Below are 21,131 nucleotides of genomic sequence, written 5' to 3'. Positions count from 1 at the left end.
TCTAAAATATGTATATTTAAGTATTTTTAAAAGTTATATTTTGAAATATAATTTGTATACAATACAAAATTGTCTTCACATTCTTTTAATAATCTTCTACGTAAATTGTATACCTTAAAAAAACCGTCAATTATAAAATTAAAATCGGTAAGTCTATTTTTTATATAATAATAATGTCGCCACACAAAGAAGTATATAAACATTTTAGCTAATCACGACGCTACATATGTTATTTACAAAACCCAAAATTGTTCAACGTACATTTGAATTCTATGTATTTGAAGTACACACTTACGATGTCAAGTGGTGAAAACAGTAGTATTACTAATCGGCTTATCTTAAAAACACGCCTACTCATTGCATTAGAGTAACTGCAATGAAAAAAGAAAGTCCTGTTGAGATGTGTTCACACGTTTCCGTTTATATAGTTGGGAATTATGATTGTATCAAAATAATAGCATAGTTTCGAGCATTGAGTTGTTGTTATTTCAAAATTGGATTCGAAATTTATAATGTCTTTATTTGAAGCGATTTAATTAAAGCGTCTGCACATGGTGTCGTTACGAAAAAGTTTTGAAAATATAAATTGTTTCTGTTTAAAGTTAGAGCTTTGAATAGCTGCTGAGCTGAGCTGCTAGCTGAGCTTAGAATTTTGAATGTCCATTTATAGTTAATCTAATATAAACACTTTTAGTGTATATATATAATTTTTATTATTTCACAAAAACATTTTTTTTTTATTTCGTACAAAGGTTACCTATATAAATTTTGTGATGAATAAAGAGAAGGTGACGAAACAAATTATATTTTTATTTAATTTAATTTTTTATTTTCTAAGATCTATTTTTACCTGTAGTAATTCTAGTTTTTTCTAATTCCTCGATATAGAAAGGGAAAAATGTAAGAATATAAATTTTGATATACATGTATGTTGAGATATGGTAAAGTAAAGGATTCATACAATTCCAAATAGTTCCGCAGCAGACATCAATCAATGAATAGTTAAAACAATAACGGTCTGAGTGACCGTTATTGTTTTAACTATTCATTAGTCGAAATTCGAACACATATAATTTCAATATATTATACTTGGTGAATTTATTATCATTTTTTTGCAATACAGTAAGACTATAGACAAATAATATTATTATTAATCTATTCTCAATTTGACCACAGACTTTAACAATAAATAAAAGAGTATATAAGCGTCTGTGTTTCAAATACATGCTATTGTGTATAATGTTTTTTTTTTTAATTAAAATTAAATATTCACGTTCTGCACTCTTTCTCTATATAAACTGTAAGTTTGCGAAATTTCATACTCCTCCGTTCCATCCACGTTATTTTTGTAAAAAGGGGTACAAAGTTTTTGCTTTATCTATTAATATAGAGATACCGAAGCCTCGGAGAATAATTATCAGAAAAAGAAATTAAAAACCGAATCGTAATTAACCTTCTTAATTAAATATAATTATTGTATCCAAAGTACAAAGATCATTTGATTAGACTTAAGTAAGTTAGCGAAAGTGAGCGAAAGCGGAGGGCTACAATATGACTGTACTTGTATAAAATATGCAAGAATAAACATAATATTAACAAAAACATAACCTACATGTTCAAAAATTGTACTAAATACATAATTCAATGGACATTTATATGTAAATATAAGTAAAATATTCAGTTTTAATTGTCTTTAAATTGTAGTTAAATAAATTGAATATATAAACTAACAACAAAGGTCGTATGTAGTACGAATCATTTCAATGATTCCCTTGTAATTAAAAATAAATTTGACTCGGTAATAGACTTTCTAAATAAAAATAATTATACGAATACAATTTCATAAGAGACGGCAGCGCACACGTGACATCCCTGGTGCTTCAGGCGTCTGTAGGCAGAAGCCTGAAACATCAGGGTTGTCACGTACCATTTAACATGTTATATAAAAAAATGGTTATTTATGTAATTCATTTTTTAAAATACTATTCTACTACAAATCAATCTGGCAGTTACTATAAAAAATATATAAATTTAAATTCATGATTATTGGGGAATAAATAATAACTGAAAAAAAAACTGTGTTTAGATATGGTTCTGTTTCATTCTTAATAATATGAGTATAAAAATTATAATTATATGTAACATAATAGAAGCGTCTCTAGTATCACAATTATTATTTAATTCTTCCATAATCATAAATCTTATAACATTAATTAACTTACCCTGCGAATGTTGTTTTGCAGTATAAATTAAAATCGCTTTTAAAATCTAGGAGTTGATGATTTGATGATAGAATGGTTAAAATTTAGGGTTGTATGTATTTTTAATGCCATATCATAAAACAATATATATCAAAAAATAAAATTAAATATTTAGGTGTGGATAACCTTTATAAGCTTTTTTTTTTAAAAAAAAGATGGTCTGGTGGTATGAAAGAAGTGGCTGGGGAAAACTGGCAGAGCGAGGCTGTGAATAGAGGACAATGGAACTAGTTGGATGAGGCTTTTACCCACAGGGACCATATATATAAAGAAAACAAATTAGTCTTAACTTAAAATATTAATTAAAATTGTAAGATATGGATAATAAAGCTTAAGTAAAAATAAACTTTTATCATTGAGGGTATGAAAAAGATGTCCGATTGTTAACCTCGGGTAGGTTATATGCAGACAAAATTTCATAAAAATGGGTAAAATTGTTTTGGAGGAGTTGCTAACAAACATCGTACGAGTATCGTAATGTTATATATTAGATTTAGAGCAGAAACATAAAATATCTTGACGAACATAGAAAACTATACTTCAAATCAACATCCAAATTCTAAACACATAAACATGAAGTATTTTCATTACCATCACATAAATCTGATGTTCTGTATCAAACAGCATATTAGTGTGATCATATAACCCAATAACTTACTGACACAGCTGCGGTTCCCTGAGAGTGAGAGCGCATCAAACAACGCTTAGTAAGGTTCACACGAGTCAATTGTTCGGAGCATTATATGAGCATTGAACTTGATGTGATGTAGGTTGGTAGTTTTATAGTCTTATATACAATTGCACGTCTTTTTCATTCAGGGAAGCTACAGAGCCTAAATACAGCGTTATGAACAATCATTGTTGTGATATTTCTTATTAATTCAGCAATTATTGTTATCTTTAGATACATAGTATAAAACAAAGTCGCTGTCGGTGTTTGTCTATCCCTATGTATGCTTAAATCTTTAAAACTACGCAACGGATTTTAAAGCGGTGTCTTTTAATAGATAGAGTGATTAAAGAGAAATGTTTAAATGTATATTACAGGTACACCAGTGCGAAGCCGGGCGAGTAGCTAGTTAGTAATAAAAAGAAATCATCATTATTATCAAATAGCATTAGATTTACGATTCTTCAATCCCAGGTATTACAGGTTCGGAGCAAAAACATTTCATTATTTTTGTATGTATTAAATAATCTTAGAGTTTATCAAGTGTCCTTAGAATGTCTCAAGTTCACGTAGAGCTTCAATTTCTTAGCAATGATTATGTATTTACAGTGGAATAAAGCGTATAATAAACGTTAGACAGACAGATTAATTATTTAAAAGAGCGACATGCGAACTTTTGCTCGTTCTTCTTGTGATGAGACAGCAAACCAAAAAAGCTGTAGATTGAAAAAAATTGACTATTCAAAACTGTTTCAATGTAAATTTATTTGAATAAATGTATTTGTATTCTATTCAAGTACTCACGCAGACGACTTTTCACAAAGACTATGTACTAAGCTATTAAGGTATGTACTCAAAGTACATAGCTTAGTAGCTTAGTAAATAGTCTTTGTGGAAAGAAACTTACAGGATGTAAATAATTATTCTAAATTGTGATATATATCACTATTTATATATGTGTATATATATGTACTAGAATAATCTTAGCATATATATGAAATATATACAAAGTAAAGCAATGATACTGTCATGACGACTGCCTACTATATTATCGCCAGACGACTGCCAGACATGAAACCAGTTATCACAAAAACAGGCTGTGCCTGCAATAATGTGACTGAACTTTATATAAGGTAGTGGTACACCGAGGTATAAATTCCGCCGGGTAAAATATAAATGAAATATTTTAAAATATGCCCAGTCATTTCAGCAGTTTTATAAATGCAGGTGGTATAGAAGTGGTCTAGCGGGTATAACACTGTCTTACTTTTCATGGTTAAAGGTTCATTCCAGCAGAATGCAAACATTTGATTTCAATACTGGCTTGATCTAGATGTTAATATGGAAACATATATGCACATATTTAAGTATGTACGTATACCATTTGTCTGGTTCTAGACAACTGATGTAATAAATGATACATATTGATATTACAGGGTGAGTTGTGTTTATTTATACTGTATAAGAAACAATGAGTTTCTGTATTAATTTTCTAACTTCTCACAAGTAATATAGACAATGGATGTATACATGCAAAAAATAGAAAAAAATGAGATCCTGTAATAAATTTAAAATGAGACGGGTCGTTAGTCTTACTAACATACTTAGTCTTACTGATATACTTACTGACATCTGCAGTTCCCTGAGAGTAAGTCCCTGAAATTTTTATACAATATAACACAAATACACGCTCTATTAATAAAAAAATGATTTCTTTATATTCATGTTCTTTCAGTGTGACACTATCCTTACGCATATTTGTTCGAAGTATTAGCAAAGTTAGCATATCCCCGACCTTCACAATATGACAATAATACACAACTTATGTTTGTTTGTATATACATATATTCTTATACTATACACAACATTCTTTAACATAATGTCTTTTTAACTTTACAGTAGTTGTACATTCGTGTTTTATTTATTTAGAAAACTTATGAGGAAATTGAATACATTTTAGTATTACTGTTGTTGTGTACTGAACCGACTGTACGGCGGCCATGACGCGCGCGCATTGTGTTGTGAATTAAAATAAATTAGAACTGTGAAACCTACTGTGAAACTGGAAAGCTAGCGAAGATATCTTCGAGACCCTGAAGCCCAAGAAATCCGCAGAACTATGAGGTACGTGACAGACGTTTTTCCCTATATATATACATAGTACTTTCCCTAACATTTTGGTAGCAGAGAGTATTTTCCCTAACATTTTGGTGTTGTGAGGAAATTGAATACATTTTAGTAAACAATTGAAAAACACTACAAGCATACAAAATATGATAATTTTTGTATGCTTGTAGTGTTCTTCAATTGTTTATTACGGTTATACATTCAAACAGATTAACCAATTATTATTCAATTTTTAGAATATAATAGTGTATGCATTTAGTTGTAAGTAGTAAAGCTGTTAATTTGAAATTACATTATAGTAAATATATTATTAATATTTTATTTATATATATATATATTTATTGCAGGTTCGATTCCTCGCACGGTACAAGTAGTTGTGTTCATGATATGATTCATTGTATTGTATATCATATACATATGTATATGATATTTAAAAAAAAATGTATTTCAGTATTTATATCACTTGCCTGGGCTAAATGGCACTGAATATAAGTAAATAGCGCATTATAAGTATAAGTAAAAAAGCCTATACTTGAAAGAAAACGAAAGTAGTACTAAGCTATTACTCATTTAAAACATATTGTTTTTAAACATAATAATTAACTGCGTTCACTGATTTTTTTTCTAAACGAGCTGCGTACCGTACTAACTACATATAGAAAGAAATGACTTTTCACTTCATATATTATCATAGATTTGGCACTGACAGATATTTTCGAATACTGTTCACACCCATGGTGGCATTGTATCACAAAAACTCAAGTTTTTACTTTCTCCCATTGAAATCATTAAGATACGCAATGGTTTTTAGGGTTCATTGTCCAGAAACTAAGCCCAGTCTATATTACAAGTAATATAAAAAAATCGAATTTGCTTAGCGGCTGAGCGGATTTTAGTGAAATACAATATATATAGTATTAGGAGGATTAACACAGATTATCTTTTATCTCAAAAAAATATATGCAGTCTCGGATACCACCTGTATACTTTAATTAGGAATATTTTTATATCGAAACTGCAAGTATTGCAGTTTATATAAAAACATACCTAATACGATGAGCAACGGTAAAGTGTTTTTTTGTTGTGGTAAAATAAAATAATATAATCACCTTAATTTTGTGTATAGCGTAGCGTATATTTTATACAAAACTAAAGAATAAACAAAAATGTAATAGCCATAAATTGTATACTAAAAACATGGTTCAAAATAAGAAAATATTGTAACATATTGTTACTGAATTTAGTATACATCTGAAAATGTGGCGTTGGTTAAGAAACGACAGATTTTATTGTATGGGGTGAATGGGGTAAATATTATACTATTGTTATTACTAAGTTGACAACTATATTAAAATATATATATATTAATAGCTACCATAGGCCTATGTCCAGCAGTGGACGTCTTCCGGGCTGCGATGATGATGATGATGATGAATAGCTACCCTTCCTGTTTCGCACAGGTGTTCATGTATTATACATATAATGCTTCCTCATCAATCATTGTATCTATTGCTAAAAACTGCATTAAAATCCGTTGCGTAGTTTAAAACGTCTAAGAGAACAGCGGAAGCGACTTTAAATTATACTGTGTAAAGATATATACTGAACCCATTATATAAAAGAATACCTACTTATGTTCGGCACGCTATCAACTATCAACCATACAGCGGACCGACAAGTAATCACAAATTACGAGAGTCATTGAACTTCCCCATAAAAGTGAAAGGTGATTGTCGGGTGAATCTTCAAAAAACCTTTACCGTACACGAAGTATGCAAATACATACATATAAATAAAATTGGAGTGTCTGTTTGTAATATTGAAATAACCGTTTTTTACTATTTTTACTACAGGCATATGAATATAAATACGGTACATACACCAAAATAACATTTTTTAATTTTTTGTGTCTGTCTGTTTGTTCCAGCTAATCTCTGAAATGGCTGAACCGATTTTGACGGGACTTTATTGGCAAGTAGCTGATATAGTAAGGAGCAACTTAGGTTACTTCTATTTTAGAAAAATTCTTTCAATTTAGAATAATAAATTAATTTCCACGCGGACGAAGTCGCAAATACAGCTAGTACTACATATAAAATGAATACGTTAATGATTTACACAATCATTATAATGTACAACTCCACTAATGACGTGACAACATGCCAAATTGAATGTCTGTTACATTTTCACGCTTAAATCGATTTGTATGAAAAGCAATATAATAATTTGTAACGTAAAAATGAAGCTTGTAAGAATAATTTACATGCTACTGGGTATGTAGAACAATTTGATTTTGAAATTTGAAAATTGCAGAAGTAATTGCTGTTTATAGAGTTAAACAAACATCAATTTTGTTATGAGAATCGAATAGCAAACGAGCTTATGGCCCACCTGATGGTAAGTGGCATCTGCTTCTTATGAGTTATACTCCTGCACGAGTACTACCTGAAGGGACAGCTCTGATAAGTGTAAAATATTTATTTTGTTCCTTAAGTAACCAATTTAATTTATACCTATTTTGCTATATGACAATTTGTATTCACACAAAATCTTAAAAATGTAATGCTCAACATTTTCTTTTTTTTTTCATTCTTTTTAATGTTAATTAAAAGACATGTAATGTCTATTGAAAATAGTAAATTGAAGTTTCTTGCTCATTCATGTGATGAGTCTGCGTTCCACATGTGTGGGAGAATGAAAAATATACCACTATTCAAAAGTGCTTATATTAAGTTTATTTAAATTAAGGCTATTTCTATTTCTATATACATGAACCACCATGCATCATCATGTGACGCCCATTTTCGTGTCATTCCAGTGGATATGATATGATAAAATATTATATTTTCGTAGCCTGTAATTTCACTGTTCAACTAAAATACAGTTGACAAAGCAAATTGTTTGACGGATGTAATGGGTTATATATGGGTAAAGTGGACTGTCGACTCCACTGGTAGCAATGCACTACATCAGGTTTACCTCCGCAATTTCCCCTAGACTATCATGATAAATTCCTAGTGAATTTATCACCGTGGGGTAACTGACTTGACCATGTTCATCTTATCACCCTCCACAGGTAGTGGAAACTGGTACACCATTCCATTTTGCGCTGTGGTATCACACATTTCTATTAATGTATTCTATTTAAATAATGTGTAATATAGAGATACTTATGCATACAGCTTTATACATACTCTACCTCATAGATCAGTTGGTCGTAGCACAGATCGTAGGTTACCTACCCTCACTGCATTACCTACCAGAATGTTACGATTATAAAAAAAATAACGCTCACTGGAAGGTTTACATTCAAATTGGGTACTTTTTAATGATTTTTCTGTATTTTTTATGAATTTTAATAGAAAAAGGTACTTTCTAAATCAAATTCACTAAATAGAAATAGTTACAGTTGACATTCCTTTATGTATGTTCAAATTACGGGTGTTGCACTAATAAATATTTTTCGGAGTAGCCACTTTAATTTAGTTATATAGTGTTTCTAATAATATATAGTATTTATATAATAATAACATATAAGATAATAGTAGAATCCAGAGATTTTATTGTCCAAGTAAAAAGTAGGCATGTTATCATTTTCGTAATGGTGGGCTTAAACTCATTTGTAGTAGAAATTATTTATACGCAGTGTTATTTGTTCATTACCAAAAAAATAGCAATAGCAAGAGCCTAATCTAGTGGAGAGCATTATCGGTTTTGGCGGTAAACAGGTAACCGGGTTCAAAGGGTAAGTTCAGACGAGCCCGAAGTCTATCAAAAACCGATTCTGTAATCATCATAGCAAAAGGTGTCTCTTTTCTTATAAACCTCTCCCTCAAGTTCACTATATAACTGTAATCGTTGTAAAGTCAAACGAATACCAGTTATTTTCTTAACAGTATAATAAGAACTTTGTTTTATTTCAACAAAGACCACTATTCTTGTAGTCACTTCTCTTAAAGTAATTTAAAAAACTAATAAGATAAAATCTCTGTAATTTAATTTGTCTACAAGAAAGTAATTCCTAATGTCAACAAAGAGTCAACAATCAAAGTGTTAGCCGAAATAATAATTATATTGGTGAAAATAGAGAACAAAGGAAAACAATGGTTATAACAATGAAATGCCGAAACAAATACGAGATTTCCTCTTGTCTTATTATATTTACTGTCATGCATTGTTCACGTCCGAAGTGCCCGAAATATATCAAAGCTGACACTTATGTCAAGGTTGAGCAAGGTCTTAAATTTGGAGGCTATTTTTCTATAAATTATTCTCAATATCTGTATACAAGTATTATTTGCATGATTTTTTTTCGAAGTATTCTAATGCAGTTTTCCGTAGCTAATCGGAACTTTTACACCTTCACCGCACAAATATTTATATGATTGTGATGATACTCGTAATACACCCTAAGACTAAATAGTACAATAGTAAACTTTATCTACTTAGCTCAACAACAATCTGCAGATTTTACGAAGCTGAGGTAGAGGTAGAGGTAACGCCACCTCACATCGTATGTGGTTGTAGCCCACTAATGTATAAACGAAATATCTCCTTTGGAAAGTATCTAGAGTATCTTGAGGAGATACAAACCATCGCTTCTAAGAATATTCTTCATTTCTTGTTGTTAGGGCACATTAACACCTGATGATACCCAAAACCCTCAACAAAAAAATTTAGTATAAAACCTGACATTCCTACATGTACGGTCCATGATGGTTACCATAGAAAACCTGTTTATAAATAATATAAAGCATATTGGCTTTTTCGTCTTCTATTTCTTCGGTAATTTCTAAAACACGCAACAGATTTCGATACGGTTTTCACTATCGTTTTGGGAATTTCTTTTTAAAGGTATATTTGTGTAAATATGTAATATACTGTGTGTAGTATAATAAATCCATCAAATATACATATTTACTAAGGTATCACTAATATTAAACAATACAGAAAGAAAAAAATGTTGCGATTGTCTGTGCTGTACAATTCTACTTAAAATATCTAAATATATATAATTCAAAGGTGACTGACGTAGTGATCTATCAACGCACAGCCTAAACCACTGGACGTATCGGGCTGAAATTTGGCATGCAGGTAGATGTTTTGACGTAGGCATCCCCTAAGAAAGGATTTTGATTAATTCCACCCCTAAGGGGATAAATTAACGCGAGCGAAGCTGAGGGCAAAAGCTAGTTCATATATATAATTAGATAGGACATTTATATTTTAACGGGTACGGGAACCCCTAGCGGAACACTCAGATACAAAATGTATGTCTGTCAGGCAGTAGTTGGACCTCAGCCGCTACATTCGGCCTTACGGCTTTGGTGTGCCACTCTACACTCACCTCTATTTTCATCCTGTGAAGCCAGGTCCTGCCAATAACATTTGGATAGAATGGAAAAAAATTGGAGACGAATATGAGAACATACTACTTATGTTTCAAATTTCATGAATATTGGTCAAGCCGACAAAGAGTGACAGCGTAACAAATAAATAACAGAGCTTGTGCTAATAGTTATTCAAATTAAATACATGTTTTTGTAAGTACATCTATAATCTATATACAAAAAACATAGACGAAAACTAACAGTCATGAATGTTTGTGTAGTGCGAGAATAGAACCCGCGGCCACCAGAAAGTAAGGCGGTATGCTAAAACCGTTAGACCACCGAGGGCATCCGTTTACATGAAAAGAATATATTGAGATAAAATCACAATGATTCGCAATACCTACAAATATTTCAAATAACATCAACATAACAACATAACGCGTATAGCATGAGAATTTACATTTATTTCTGTGTTTCAATGACTAATGTTATTGGATTTTAACTTTCTCAAAACTGTAAAGAATACCCAACATACATTCCTACCTACAGAATTCAAACTATTCATCCCTTTTAGATCATGAATAAGCAAGAGCAAACACAATTATTTCACTTTCTAGAGATCAATACACATATGAAAAATACATGACTGAGCAACTGTTTATTAACTGTGATTTAAATTTAAATTTGAATAAAAAATATGTCAATGATTAAAAATCTAGTCTAATTCATTACAATACATTTATAATATGTATTTTTTATTTTTTTAAATAGCTTTAGTGACAAAGAAGACACATGATATGCCTGTCTGTCTGATCGTTCTCTTTTCACGACTAAACAACAAAACGGATCTTAATAAAGATTAACGTGAACTTAAATTATATCACGAGAATTGGTATAATATGGTTATCCTTAAACTCTATAAAATAGAAGACAAAGTAGTGTAGTAGACATATAGTTATTTAGGTAATACCAAAATAATCTGACAGCCCAACACTTGATGGGCTCGCCTCCTAATAAATTGGTTTCTAGTATTCTAAGCTACATAATTTGACTAATTTAAGAGGTCTTTTTGGTTTGTAGGAAGACTGTACGAAAATGTCTGCATGGATATATCATTCTCACCTAGTTCAGTCGCAACCTGCTTTGTAAGATCTGTGCCAGTTATAGATTCAGAATAAGCAGGTAAATTATAGGAAAAGAGGTATTACACACGTAGATTTATGTTACCGCTTATCAGGCGAGCTGTTAGCTTATTTGTCATTCAATAACATAAAAACCGATAATAATATCCTAGTAAATCAAACTTACATATCGTTATTTAAGAGATCACGCCGGCATAGCTCATAATTGGGACTGAAAAATGATAAAATCCTATTTAGATCCCTTCTAGTAATGGATTTTGCGATAACAGAGAATCATACCACCCCATCAGGGTTTACAGTCGTGAGGATGTACTACATGTAAAGAATATATGTATATGTATAAATGTAATTCATATGACTTGCACTTAAATTGTATTATTCGCGTCAGGTTTTGGACTTTAAAATTTCATCCACGTCTCATCTAAAACTGAACGCGAAGTTCTAAATAAAGAATTCGTACACTTGGCCTGAACACATATTATTAAAATTCTTCCAAATAATACTATTGGTCAATGTTATAAATGTGAAAGTGTTTGTTTCATTTTCAAGATTAAACGGCTAATCGGATTTTAATAAAATTAACTTAAAGTTAGATCATATCATGAGAATGGACATAAGATATATTTTATTCTAAAAAATACCATAATCATATAAAATCACTGGTAACAGTTAGTTAACTATATATTACCATGAACTATGTTTTAAGTATATTATGATTATGCGTCAGTTATGTAGAGCAAGTGTTTAAATTTGTCTCCTTACTAATATTATAAATGCGAAAGTAACTCTGTCTGTCTGTCTCGCTTTCACGCAAAAACTACTGAACCAATTTAAATGAAATTTGGTATGCAGATACTCTAGACTCCGAGGATGGACATAGGCTACTTTTTAATACGAAATAAGGGTTGTAAGGGGTTGAAAGTGGAAATGCAAAGTTATCTTATGCGGTTGAATCATTTAAATGCGTTGTATATGTTATTTGTATAGGCAGCGCTCATGCGAAGTTGCGCGCTCAATTTTATGTCTCCTTAAAAATCAAAATATATAAACGTTTGCTCTGCAATTTTATTTAATTAATACATAAATGTAATCCTGGTACAGGTTATAACTGGTGACCCCACAGTTAGACAAGAACGTAAGAACATATTATTCATATTTCTGAAGAATAATACTATTGATTTTGATTGAGTTGTATAGAATTCTGTATGGAAATTTTTATTTTTGAAGTTAGAATGATGAAACTTTTTATTTTATTTATTATACTCTTATTGCACCAATTACAAAACAAAAAAACAATTAAAATAGAAAATATACTGATACAAAAGGCGGTCTTATAGCTAAGCATTCTCTTTGGGTGGATAGAGAATTTATTGCGTTAGATTACCAAATATTGTTTCATTATTTAGTCAAGGTCACTATTTTACAGACAGACAAAGTCGCGGGAACAGCTAGTATATATATAAAATTCTCGTGTTGCAATGTTAGTTATGCAATATTATTGCAATGTTGTTCATGCTCCTCCGAAACGGCTTGACAGATTTTTATGAAATTTTATATGCATTTTCAGTAGGTCTGGGAATCGGCTACTATATATATTTTTATACCTAAGTGATATGGGGTGTCGACCTATGATATTTCTTTTATTTTTGGACATTTTTTTTTCTTTTTAAAATGTGACATAAAAATACATGCTACCCTACATTTTCACACTTCTTTCACCAACCCCTATTTTTTAAAAGCGATATTAGTACAAAAATTATATTTGAACAGCTACTTACTGAGATTAGGTCGCACATACGAACATACAAACTCAAAAATGTTCTAACGTTAATTATTTTAAGTATATTACAATGATGAAGTCCCCTATTAATAGTTTCTCATATATCTTTACACACGGCATTTTTTATTATATGCTTATGTAGGTGGATTGGCTATAATGACAATAATTACTCAACTATTACAATCAACTTTACACTTCTAAAATAATATTCTTGACAGCAATATTATAGTCGTAGTTGATAGGAAACAATCAAATCTTTATTCTTGCTATTATAGTCAATGATCTATGATTAGTCAAATCAGAAAAACTGAAAATAACTCTACTCTAATTCTTAATTAATCTAAATGTAACGTATCATAATAAATTGCCCATTATATAGCCGTATTTTTAATACAATTGCATTATTCTAAATTATTAGATTTAGGAAAAAAATACTTTATTAACAATTAATAAATTCGATAACTTATGAACGAATTTTTATTCTATCAGACAGGGCCAAAAATATTATTTTAAAAACAGATATTATATAAGTAAGGTAATCTTTATTATTTCAGTGATCAAGTCCGGAACATGAATAATCTTACACAAGAACCAACAAGTTCATGACCTTTACAATGACCGCATAGGCTCACAGGCTTTCGCGCAAACGCAACGTTATGAAACCTGGACTTTACTTTTACTTGAATAGCACTGAGAAAGTCCACCAGTGATTTTGGTGAGTTTTTTCAACGTGCACTGTGCACGAGGGGTGCGGACTCGGTTACTATTTAAGATGCTGCACGAAGCGCCGGCGCACAGTTTATGCCCAACTTTTATACGATGTGGCGGACAGTTGTTTTCTTAGCACTTGTTGCAACGTGCGCTTCGCATCCCGCACAAGATGCCTCCCATACGGACAACGACCTGGATGGATTAAGCGATTGTTTACGAAAAGATTCCACGTCATGTCTGAAGTACAAATTCTTCTCCTTCGTCGACAAAATGCTCGGACAGAAGGACTCCTTCGCTTTATCTGATGGTGTCACCGTCGTGAGAGCTACGGATGTCCCAACTGAGAATGGAGCACCTAGATCCTTGGATCCCGTTTCGAGATTGAAGAGATACTTCGAGACTCATTCATTACGCGTTGAAGTGAAAGGTTCGGATGTGATTGACGCGGTTTCGAGTGCTGGCCGAGCTTTGGAAGACACAGTAACATCGATTGCTGATGATGATGCGTCCGAAGAAGGCAGAGGGAAGAAGAAGAAGGCTGCTAAGATGCTGGGACCGTTGATAGCTGCGTTGGCTATGAAAATGATGGCGTTGATACCTTTGGCCATTGGTGCGATTGCTTTAATTGCTGGAAAGGCGTTGCTGATTGGTAAACTAGCGTTAGTGCTATCGGCGATTATTGGGCTGAAGAAGCTGTTATCTCAACAAAAACATGTGACATATGAAGTCGTAGCTCATCCTCATCACTCGTCCAGTCATGTGTCGAGTCATGACTATGGTGGTACCAGCGGCTATGGAGGCGATTCAGGCGGATATAGCTCTAGCGGCAGTGGTGGGTCAAGCCACGGTGGATGGGGAAGGTCGATAGAAGCTCAAAGCTTAGCGTACTCCGCGCAAAAACCTCAGTAAACCACGGCCTAGATGTACGTCCTCTTTACGTCGATTTCTCCGTAACATCCGAGTGATTGTTTATGTATTATTTATTTGTCTGTATGAGTGAGTGATGAACGTTTGTATTCATTTGACTGAATTGCTGTTAAGTATAATTTTGTACGCCATCTCAGCTCAATTTCATAGTCATTATTTATTTTCTAGTAAACCTTATAGGTAATCGTGTAACTATTATTATAGTTTATGTACTATGTATTATGCGTATTATTATTTTATGATTCAATGAATCTCTGTATATAAAATATATTATAAGTACATCCATGTAATTTTATAAGATTTACACAAAATATGTATGAGATATTATTACAAGTACCTGGCTTTAATATTTTTAAGTATTACATTAGTTATGTAGTTATTTTACGTATATATTTAATGTATTATTTATCTATTTTAATATTATATAAACTTCATTATTATTGCCCATGGGTATACAGTATTATGTCAAATTTATTATATAACATATATATTTATTACATTTTAAAATACTATATAGAAATAGAAATTGGTACAGTTAATGTACATATGAATAAATAAACGATTAATATTCAATAAAAAATAAGATATGCGATGCGTTTTATTTATTAATATTTTCGAAACAAATTTAATATAGTATAATAATAGTAATATGTTAATCTGAATTATATTAATAATTATTATGTTATATAAAAACAATCCTGCGTATAATAAAAAGAGCATATGGGAACAAATTATGTCCATTGATTTACTTCTAAATCGTGATACACAGGGTGTTAATATCGTCAAAATCTTTTCTTGTTACCAACCGTAACGGTTCCCAAGATCATAATAGATTTTAACGAAGCTGTCTTATCATTCACACGTACATATTTAATTGGTGTAGTAAAAGTGATAAGAGAAAAGCGGATACTGTCCGTAGGTCGAAATCATTACAAAATAATGATAGGAATACACAATATCACGTCCAGTTTCATATAAATTGTAGTCTAGTTTCATGTAACATTTCTAATTCGTTACTAAGAATATATAAGAAATGGTGGCGGACGTCCGTTTAAAATACTGACTTTCCGTTGAGTGTAACCTGTACATTAGGATTGCTAACTGATTGAAATGAAATTTATAAGTAGACAAGGTCTGCCTCATTGTACATGATTACCAGCATTATAAATATATTATCAGGTATATTAAGTATATTAGCAGGTATAAATATTACTCCTAATTGTTTTCAAATATATTATATATTGATATAATATTTATATACATCCATACATAAATAATCGACAGAGATTTCTTACTCTAGTTATATATACAATTATATTTAACCACTGGATGTATTAATAAAAAATAAATGTAAAAAGTATTTAGTAATAAATTTCATTTTCTAATAAAGCTCTTATTTTGGTATACCTTTTTAATTCGCACAATAAATAAATAAATAGGTAAATATTACAAATTAACTTTATTGCATATGTAAATTATGCTTTAGAATTCAAACACTGCCTGTTGTCTAAAGATTGAGATATTTTTATCTATTTATATTTAATACGTTAGATTCAAACATATTCATCGAAATATGAGTTCGTTTACTACAACATCGATAATTGACAATGCCTCTAAATAACTTATCGGGGTTAAAAGAAGTGACGCTATGTATTACTTTATTAATTTTTAACTTGTTCAATAAAATTACGTAATTATAGGAATGTGTAAATGCCTACACTCTCTATAAAAAAAACGCTTCCCTTTATTCTTTTCTATAACATTATAAGCTTATGACTTGTACAGTCATCCCTGTAGCTTTCCTTGTATCCAGGTCGGACGTTTGCCCTCTAGAGAAAGGTATGACGGGTGAAATCATTAGATCAGTCACGTTTTCAACATTGCATTAAAAGTAAAATTATACATACATAGCTCTGTTTTGGGCAACATGTATGAGGTTAATAGACGTAATTGTTAATGTTGCAATCGTATTAATAATTCTTATTTCTTACAAAATAAACCTCAGTTTCCAAGGAAAATAAATGTGGATATATATTTCTTATTATAAAAAAAATTTGAAATTTGTTCTGTTTCGCCTTGGCCACCCTTACGACTTATCTACGCTTATATAGTAAGAATAAGGATAAGCTAACTGATCTGTCTTCATTTTCATCCTATAAATCTTTACTGTTAACCAACATCCGTACACCATAGCACAGACGAATACACCATCTATTATCATTCATAAAAACCTTAACTATTTATGGTGTATCATGATACGGATGTACATCTATTTCGATTCTATCCCATAACCTCATTTCTATATGCAAACTAGCCATTTTTACATTTCTTCTCAAAGATCTTCCATGGAACCCAGTAATTAGTCGCATCTGTATCGAGTACCTGAGAACCAGATACAATTAGAACGTGGAAAATAAAGTTGTTCTTTAACTACCCAAGTTATTCTTTATCTATTGACAAACTCGATAGTTTAGCAGTTTCGTACACTTCCTCACCTTTCAATGTTCGGAGGTTCGATTCAGGATAGAATAGAAAAAAATATAAACGTTTAAGTTTATGTATATTTGTTTGCATTGGCGTGCATAGTACTACTACTGGCAGAATCTTAGTACTACTATGTAATATTATGTTATCTGTGGTACTACATACTGATAGTACTAAGATTTTTATTTAGTTAGATGTGTTTACAAAAAAGAAATTTTATAATCTTTAACGGTTGTCTACTATTTTTTTACCCTTTAATACAAAACTCAACAACTAAATTCAACTTTATTTACATATATTTACGGATTTTTCTAGAAGGCTGCTTGTCAAAGACAATGTACATATTACATAATTTTAAACAGCGTGAGTTGTCGAATGTCCAACAATAGCTGATCACTTCAGTCTATGAAAAGTAATTATTATATTATTTAGACTCCCGAGGCATATAATTTAGAATATGTCTTCAGTTAGTTCAATAGTACCCACAAATATTTAAAGTGAAGAAAGACGACGTCCACTAATTAGACTATTTTCTTTTACCAAAAATGCAGTAGCATATGCTGGTGTTATAGGTATCCTTGTACAAGATTATTTGAAAATAATAAGAGCTGATTTTCTGGTCAGTACTTCTTAGTTCGACAGCACTTCGAATTTATGGTAGATTTGACATATTAAAAGAGTCACATACTCTTTTATCTATAAACCTACATGAACAAACTTAATTTTATTGGGTATGATTGATTTCAAATATTCATATCAACATATAACGCCGACCCCAAATAAATGAGATAGGGAAGATGCAGATGATGACAATGATTTCAAGTACCTTTATTGCCTAATACCTGAAAAATATTCATCTATACGAACTAGTAGGTAAGCATACGATCTTAGTAACTATATATTAGCGCATACAAGTACATCTTTTCATTTTGATAAACTGTTGTAAAGCAACGAAATAAAAATAACAAACTTGATATTAAATCCCAATACTGTGCTGTAACAGTGCCGTAAATAATTACAAGATAAGATTCAACAAAACGTATAAAACAAATTAAGTTACGCCATCTCTGAAAAGGTAATAAAACGGAGCGAGTTTGAGTCACCGTACCGTTGTAACCTTGACAAAGAAAACGTAATTCATTCAACACAAAAAGTAAAAAAAGGGTTGTGCTGCAATCAACTTCTGTTGCGTAGATTGTGGATCATGTTTGTTTTTGTTTTAGCCACTCTCGATAACAATGAACACTATTTGCGTAGGTTTATTATTTTTATTGTGTTGAAATATCCATATGCTTTTGTATTTAAACAGTTCTTAGAGAATTTTTAATGTCTCTTAAATCCTTAAAAATACTAGATTGTTTTCGGAAATGTTATCAAACATATTATTTTCACAATCTCATACGAGTGAACCCGGATTCTCAGATATCTTTAATTCCCAATTCCCAGTTTTACAAAAACTTAAAAAAAAAGCGGCTATCCATTCATTCATAAGTTGCGCCATCTTACAGACACCAGACGAAATAAAACAACATGAGTTCAAGGCTTTACAACCTTCTGATTACAAGTAATACTGTACGAGTAACTTTGACAAAGTATCTTTATAACTAGAATAGAAAAATCCAAATTCAATACAAGAGAAAATTTTCAATTTTTAATATGCCAGGTATTTGTTTAATTTTTCTAAAAAATATTGGACTATACTTTCATATTAAAATACATTTTTCGTTTCCGTGCGTGTATAAAAGAATAAAAAAAAAGAATATTAGGTAACTTTACCGAGTACAGAGATTAATACGATAGTAATGTTATATTACGCGGTGAATAAAGCGGTCAGATTTTATTATGAAAATAAAGAAATAAAACGATTTGAGTTCAATGACTGCATACTATCGTGCTGTAGCGTAAAACACACCTTGAACTCTTGCTTTATTTTGTAAACAAACTTGGCCGTGAATGTAGTTTGCTATACTAAACATAGATGTCGCTGATAGTTCCATGTTAAGTCGAGGAAATGATATTTATTAAGAAGTTCTATTTTCGAAGTGTAGGTGGCTATAGTAATATTTGAACGATTAAAAAATAAAAAATAATACATGGTTTTCGAAAATATGTAAAATAAATAAATAATTGTAATTAATAATAATCATAATATATATCAAACTGACACTAACGTTTCATGGTTGCAAAGTCATCACCAAATTTCTCACATTGTTTAGATTCGATTGTAACAAAATATGACTATAATTTTTGATAATGTATATTTCCCAGTTTCATGTCAGGTTCGTTGCAGGTAAGTCCTGTTGCCGGTATAGTATGTTTATTTTATTTGATTGAATATTACAGGCTGTTTTAATCAAACTATATATATTTATATATAAAACTATGGCAAATAAGCTGATGGCAAGTGGCAATCGTAGTTATATACATGAACATTATTACTGAGAACTCATCATCATGTAGACACTCCTCAAGCAATGTCACTACTCCTAGAGCTGACGTGAAATGTCTCCATACCCCTATTTTCTTAATGATTTCTTAAGTTTAATACGCACTCTCTCTTTGAAAATACTTAAAAATGGATATTTCGAGCATCCTACTTTTTTAATAGAAACATTTTCACTATTCACCATAAAAATATATTTATGGCTTATAGAGAAAACGGCGCCAAAGGACAATACGGTGAGCGATATAAATTTATACAAATAGCAACTTAGTCTGAATTTTATTAAATATTTTTTTGTAAAAGAAGTCTACTGAAGCACTTTAGGATAGATGGTAAGGACGATCAAAAAAAAAATTATGGTTGTGTGAAAGATGATATGAATAAAAGGAGAGATGCTCAGATATGACAGCGGATGGGGAAGAGGATGACATACTGCGCCGACCCTAAATAATGGGATAAAGGCAAGGATTTAGTATCATCATATACTAGCTGTAGTATCATCATTGCCTTCCCTTTATCCCATCGTAGGGCCCTGTAGAGCGAAACAGATATGCTTACATCGGTTTGGCTCTACTAGGCACTTCAAGGAAACCTTTAAGTAACATCAAAGGGTACACTAATTTGACTTCATGCTCATCTGATCATCCTGCACTAGTACCACTTATACCGTTAGCGCAGGTGGGTATAGGTACACCAGTCTATCATCACCCATTACAAAAAATAGAGATTCCGGATACATTCCGCGGCTAGTAAAATTACCATTTAGATTCTTTTTATCTATTCTACATCCATCCTTGACACAAATACCTAAGAAATACTATATCTGTAACACTTAGAATGTCGGTCGCGTTGTATTGAACATATAAATCGTTTTGGAAGGCGCGGCCCGGTCGCTATACTAGTTTGTTGTGGGTGACCGTGTTTTGAGCATCAAGAAGGGCCTTATATATTAAATCTAACATTTTATACACTAGCTGTTTACTAATTACTAAAATAAAAGTAGCCAAAGTTACTATACCTATATAACATTAACTATCTGCGAATCAAAGATTTGCAATAACAAATAGATTGACTGTCACTGACTGACTGATTGATATTTTTTTTTAATTAACATATTATACTCTTTAACAGGTGTTTACTGAAAAGTTCATTTGAAATTACAATTGTACGGAATATATACTCTGGCGGCTTAATACTAGCGACGAGAGATTTAAAGTCTTAGTTTGAAGTCTGGATATATGATGAATGGTTTT

At 31.1% G+C, this 21,131-nt stretch overlaps 1 protein-coding gene across 1 annotated transcript; it reads left to right on the top strand.

The window, feature by feature from the left end:
• The first annotated feature begins 14,128 nt into the window (after positions 1 to 14,128).
• Positions 14,129 to 15,283, top strand: LOC131845508 (uncharacterized). Its single transcript, XM_059194575.1, has one exon. The coding sequence runs from the start codon at positions 14,133 to 14,135 to the stop codon at positions 14,931 to 14,933; it is 801 nt and encodes a 266-aa protein (XP_059050558.1). The 5' UTR covers positions 14,129 to 14,132; the 3' UTR covers positions 14,934 to 15,283.
• The last annotated feature ends 5,848 nt before the right edge of the window (positions 15,284 to 21,131 follow it).

This window comes from Achroia grisella, unplaced genomic scaffold (assembly GCF_030625045.1).
Source record: "Achroia grisella isolate CSIRO2021 unplaced genomic scaffold, CSIRO_AGI_Agris_v1 utg474, whole genome shotgun sequence".
NCBI lineage: Eukaryota > Metazoa > Arthropoda > Insecta > Lepidoptera > Pyralidae > Achroia > Achroia grisella.
Note: the sequence above shows the minus strand (reverse complement) of the source record. Positions and strands in the feature narration are given on the sequence as shown.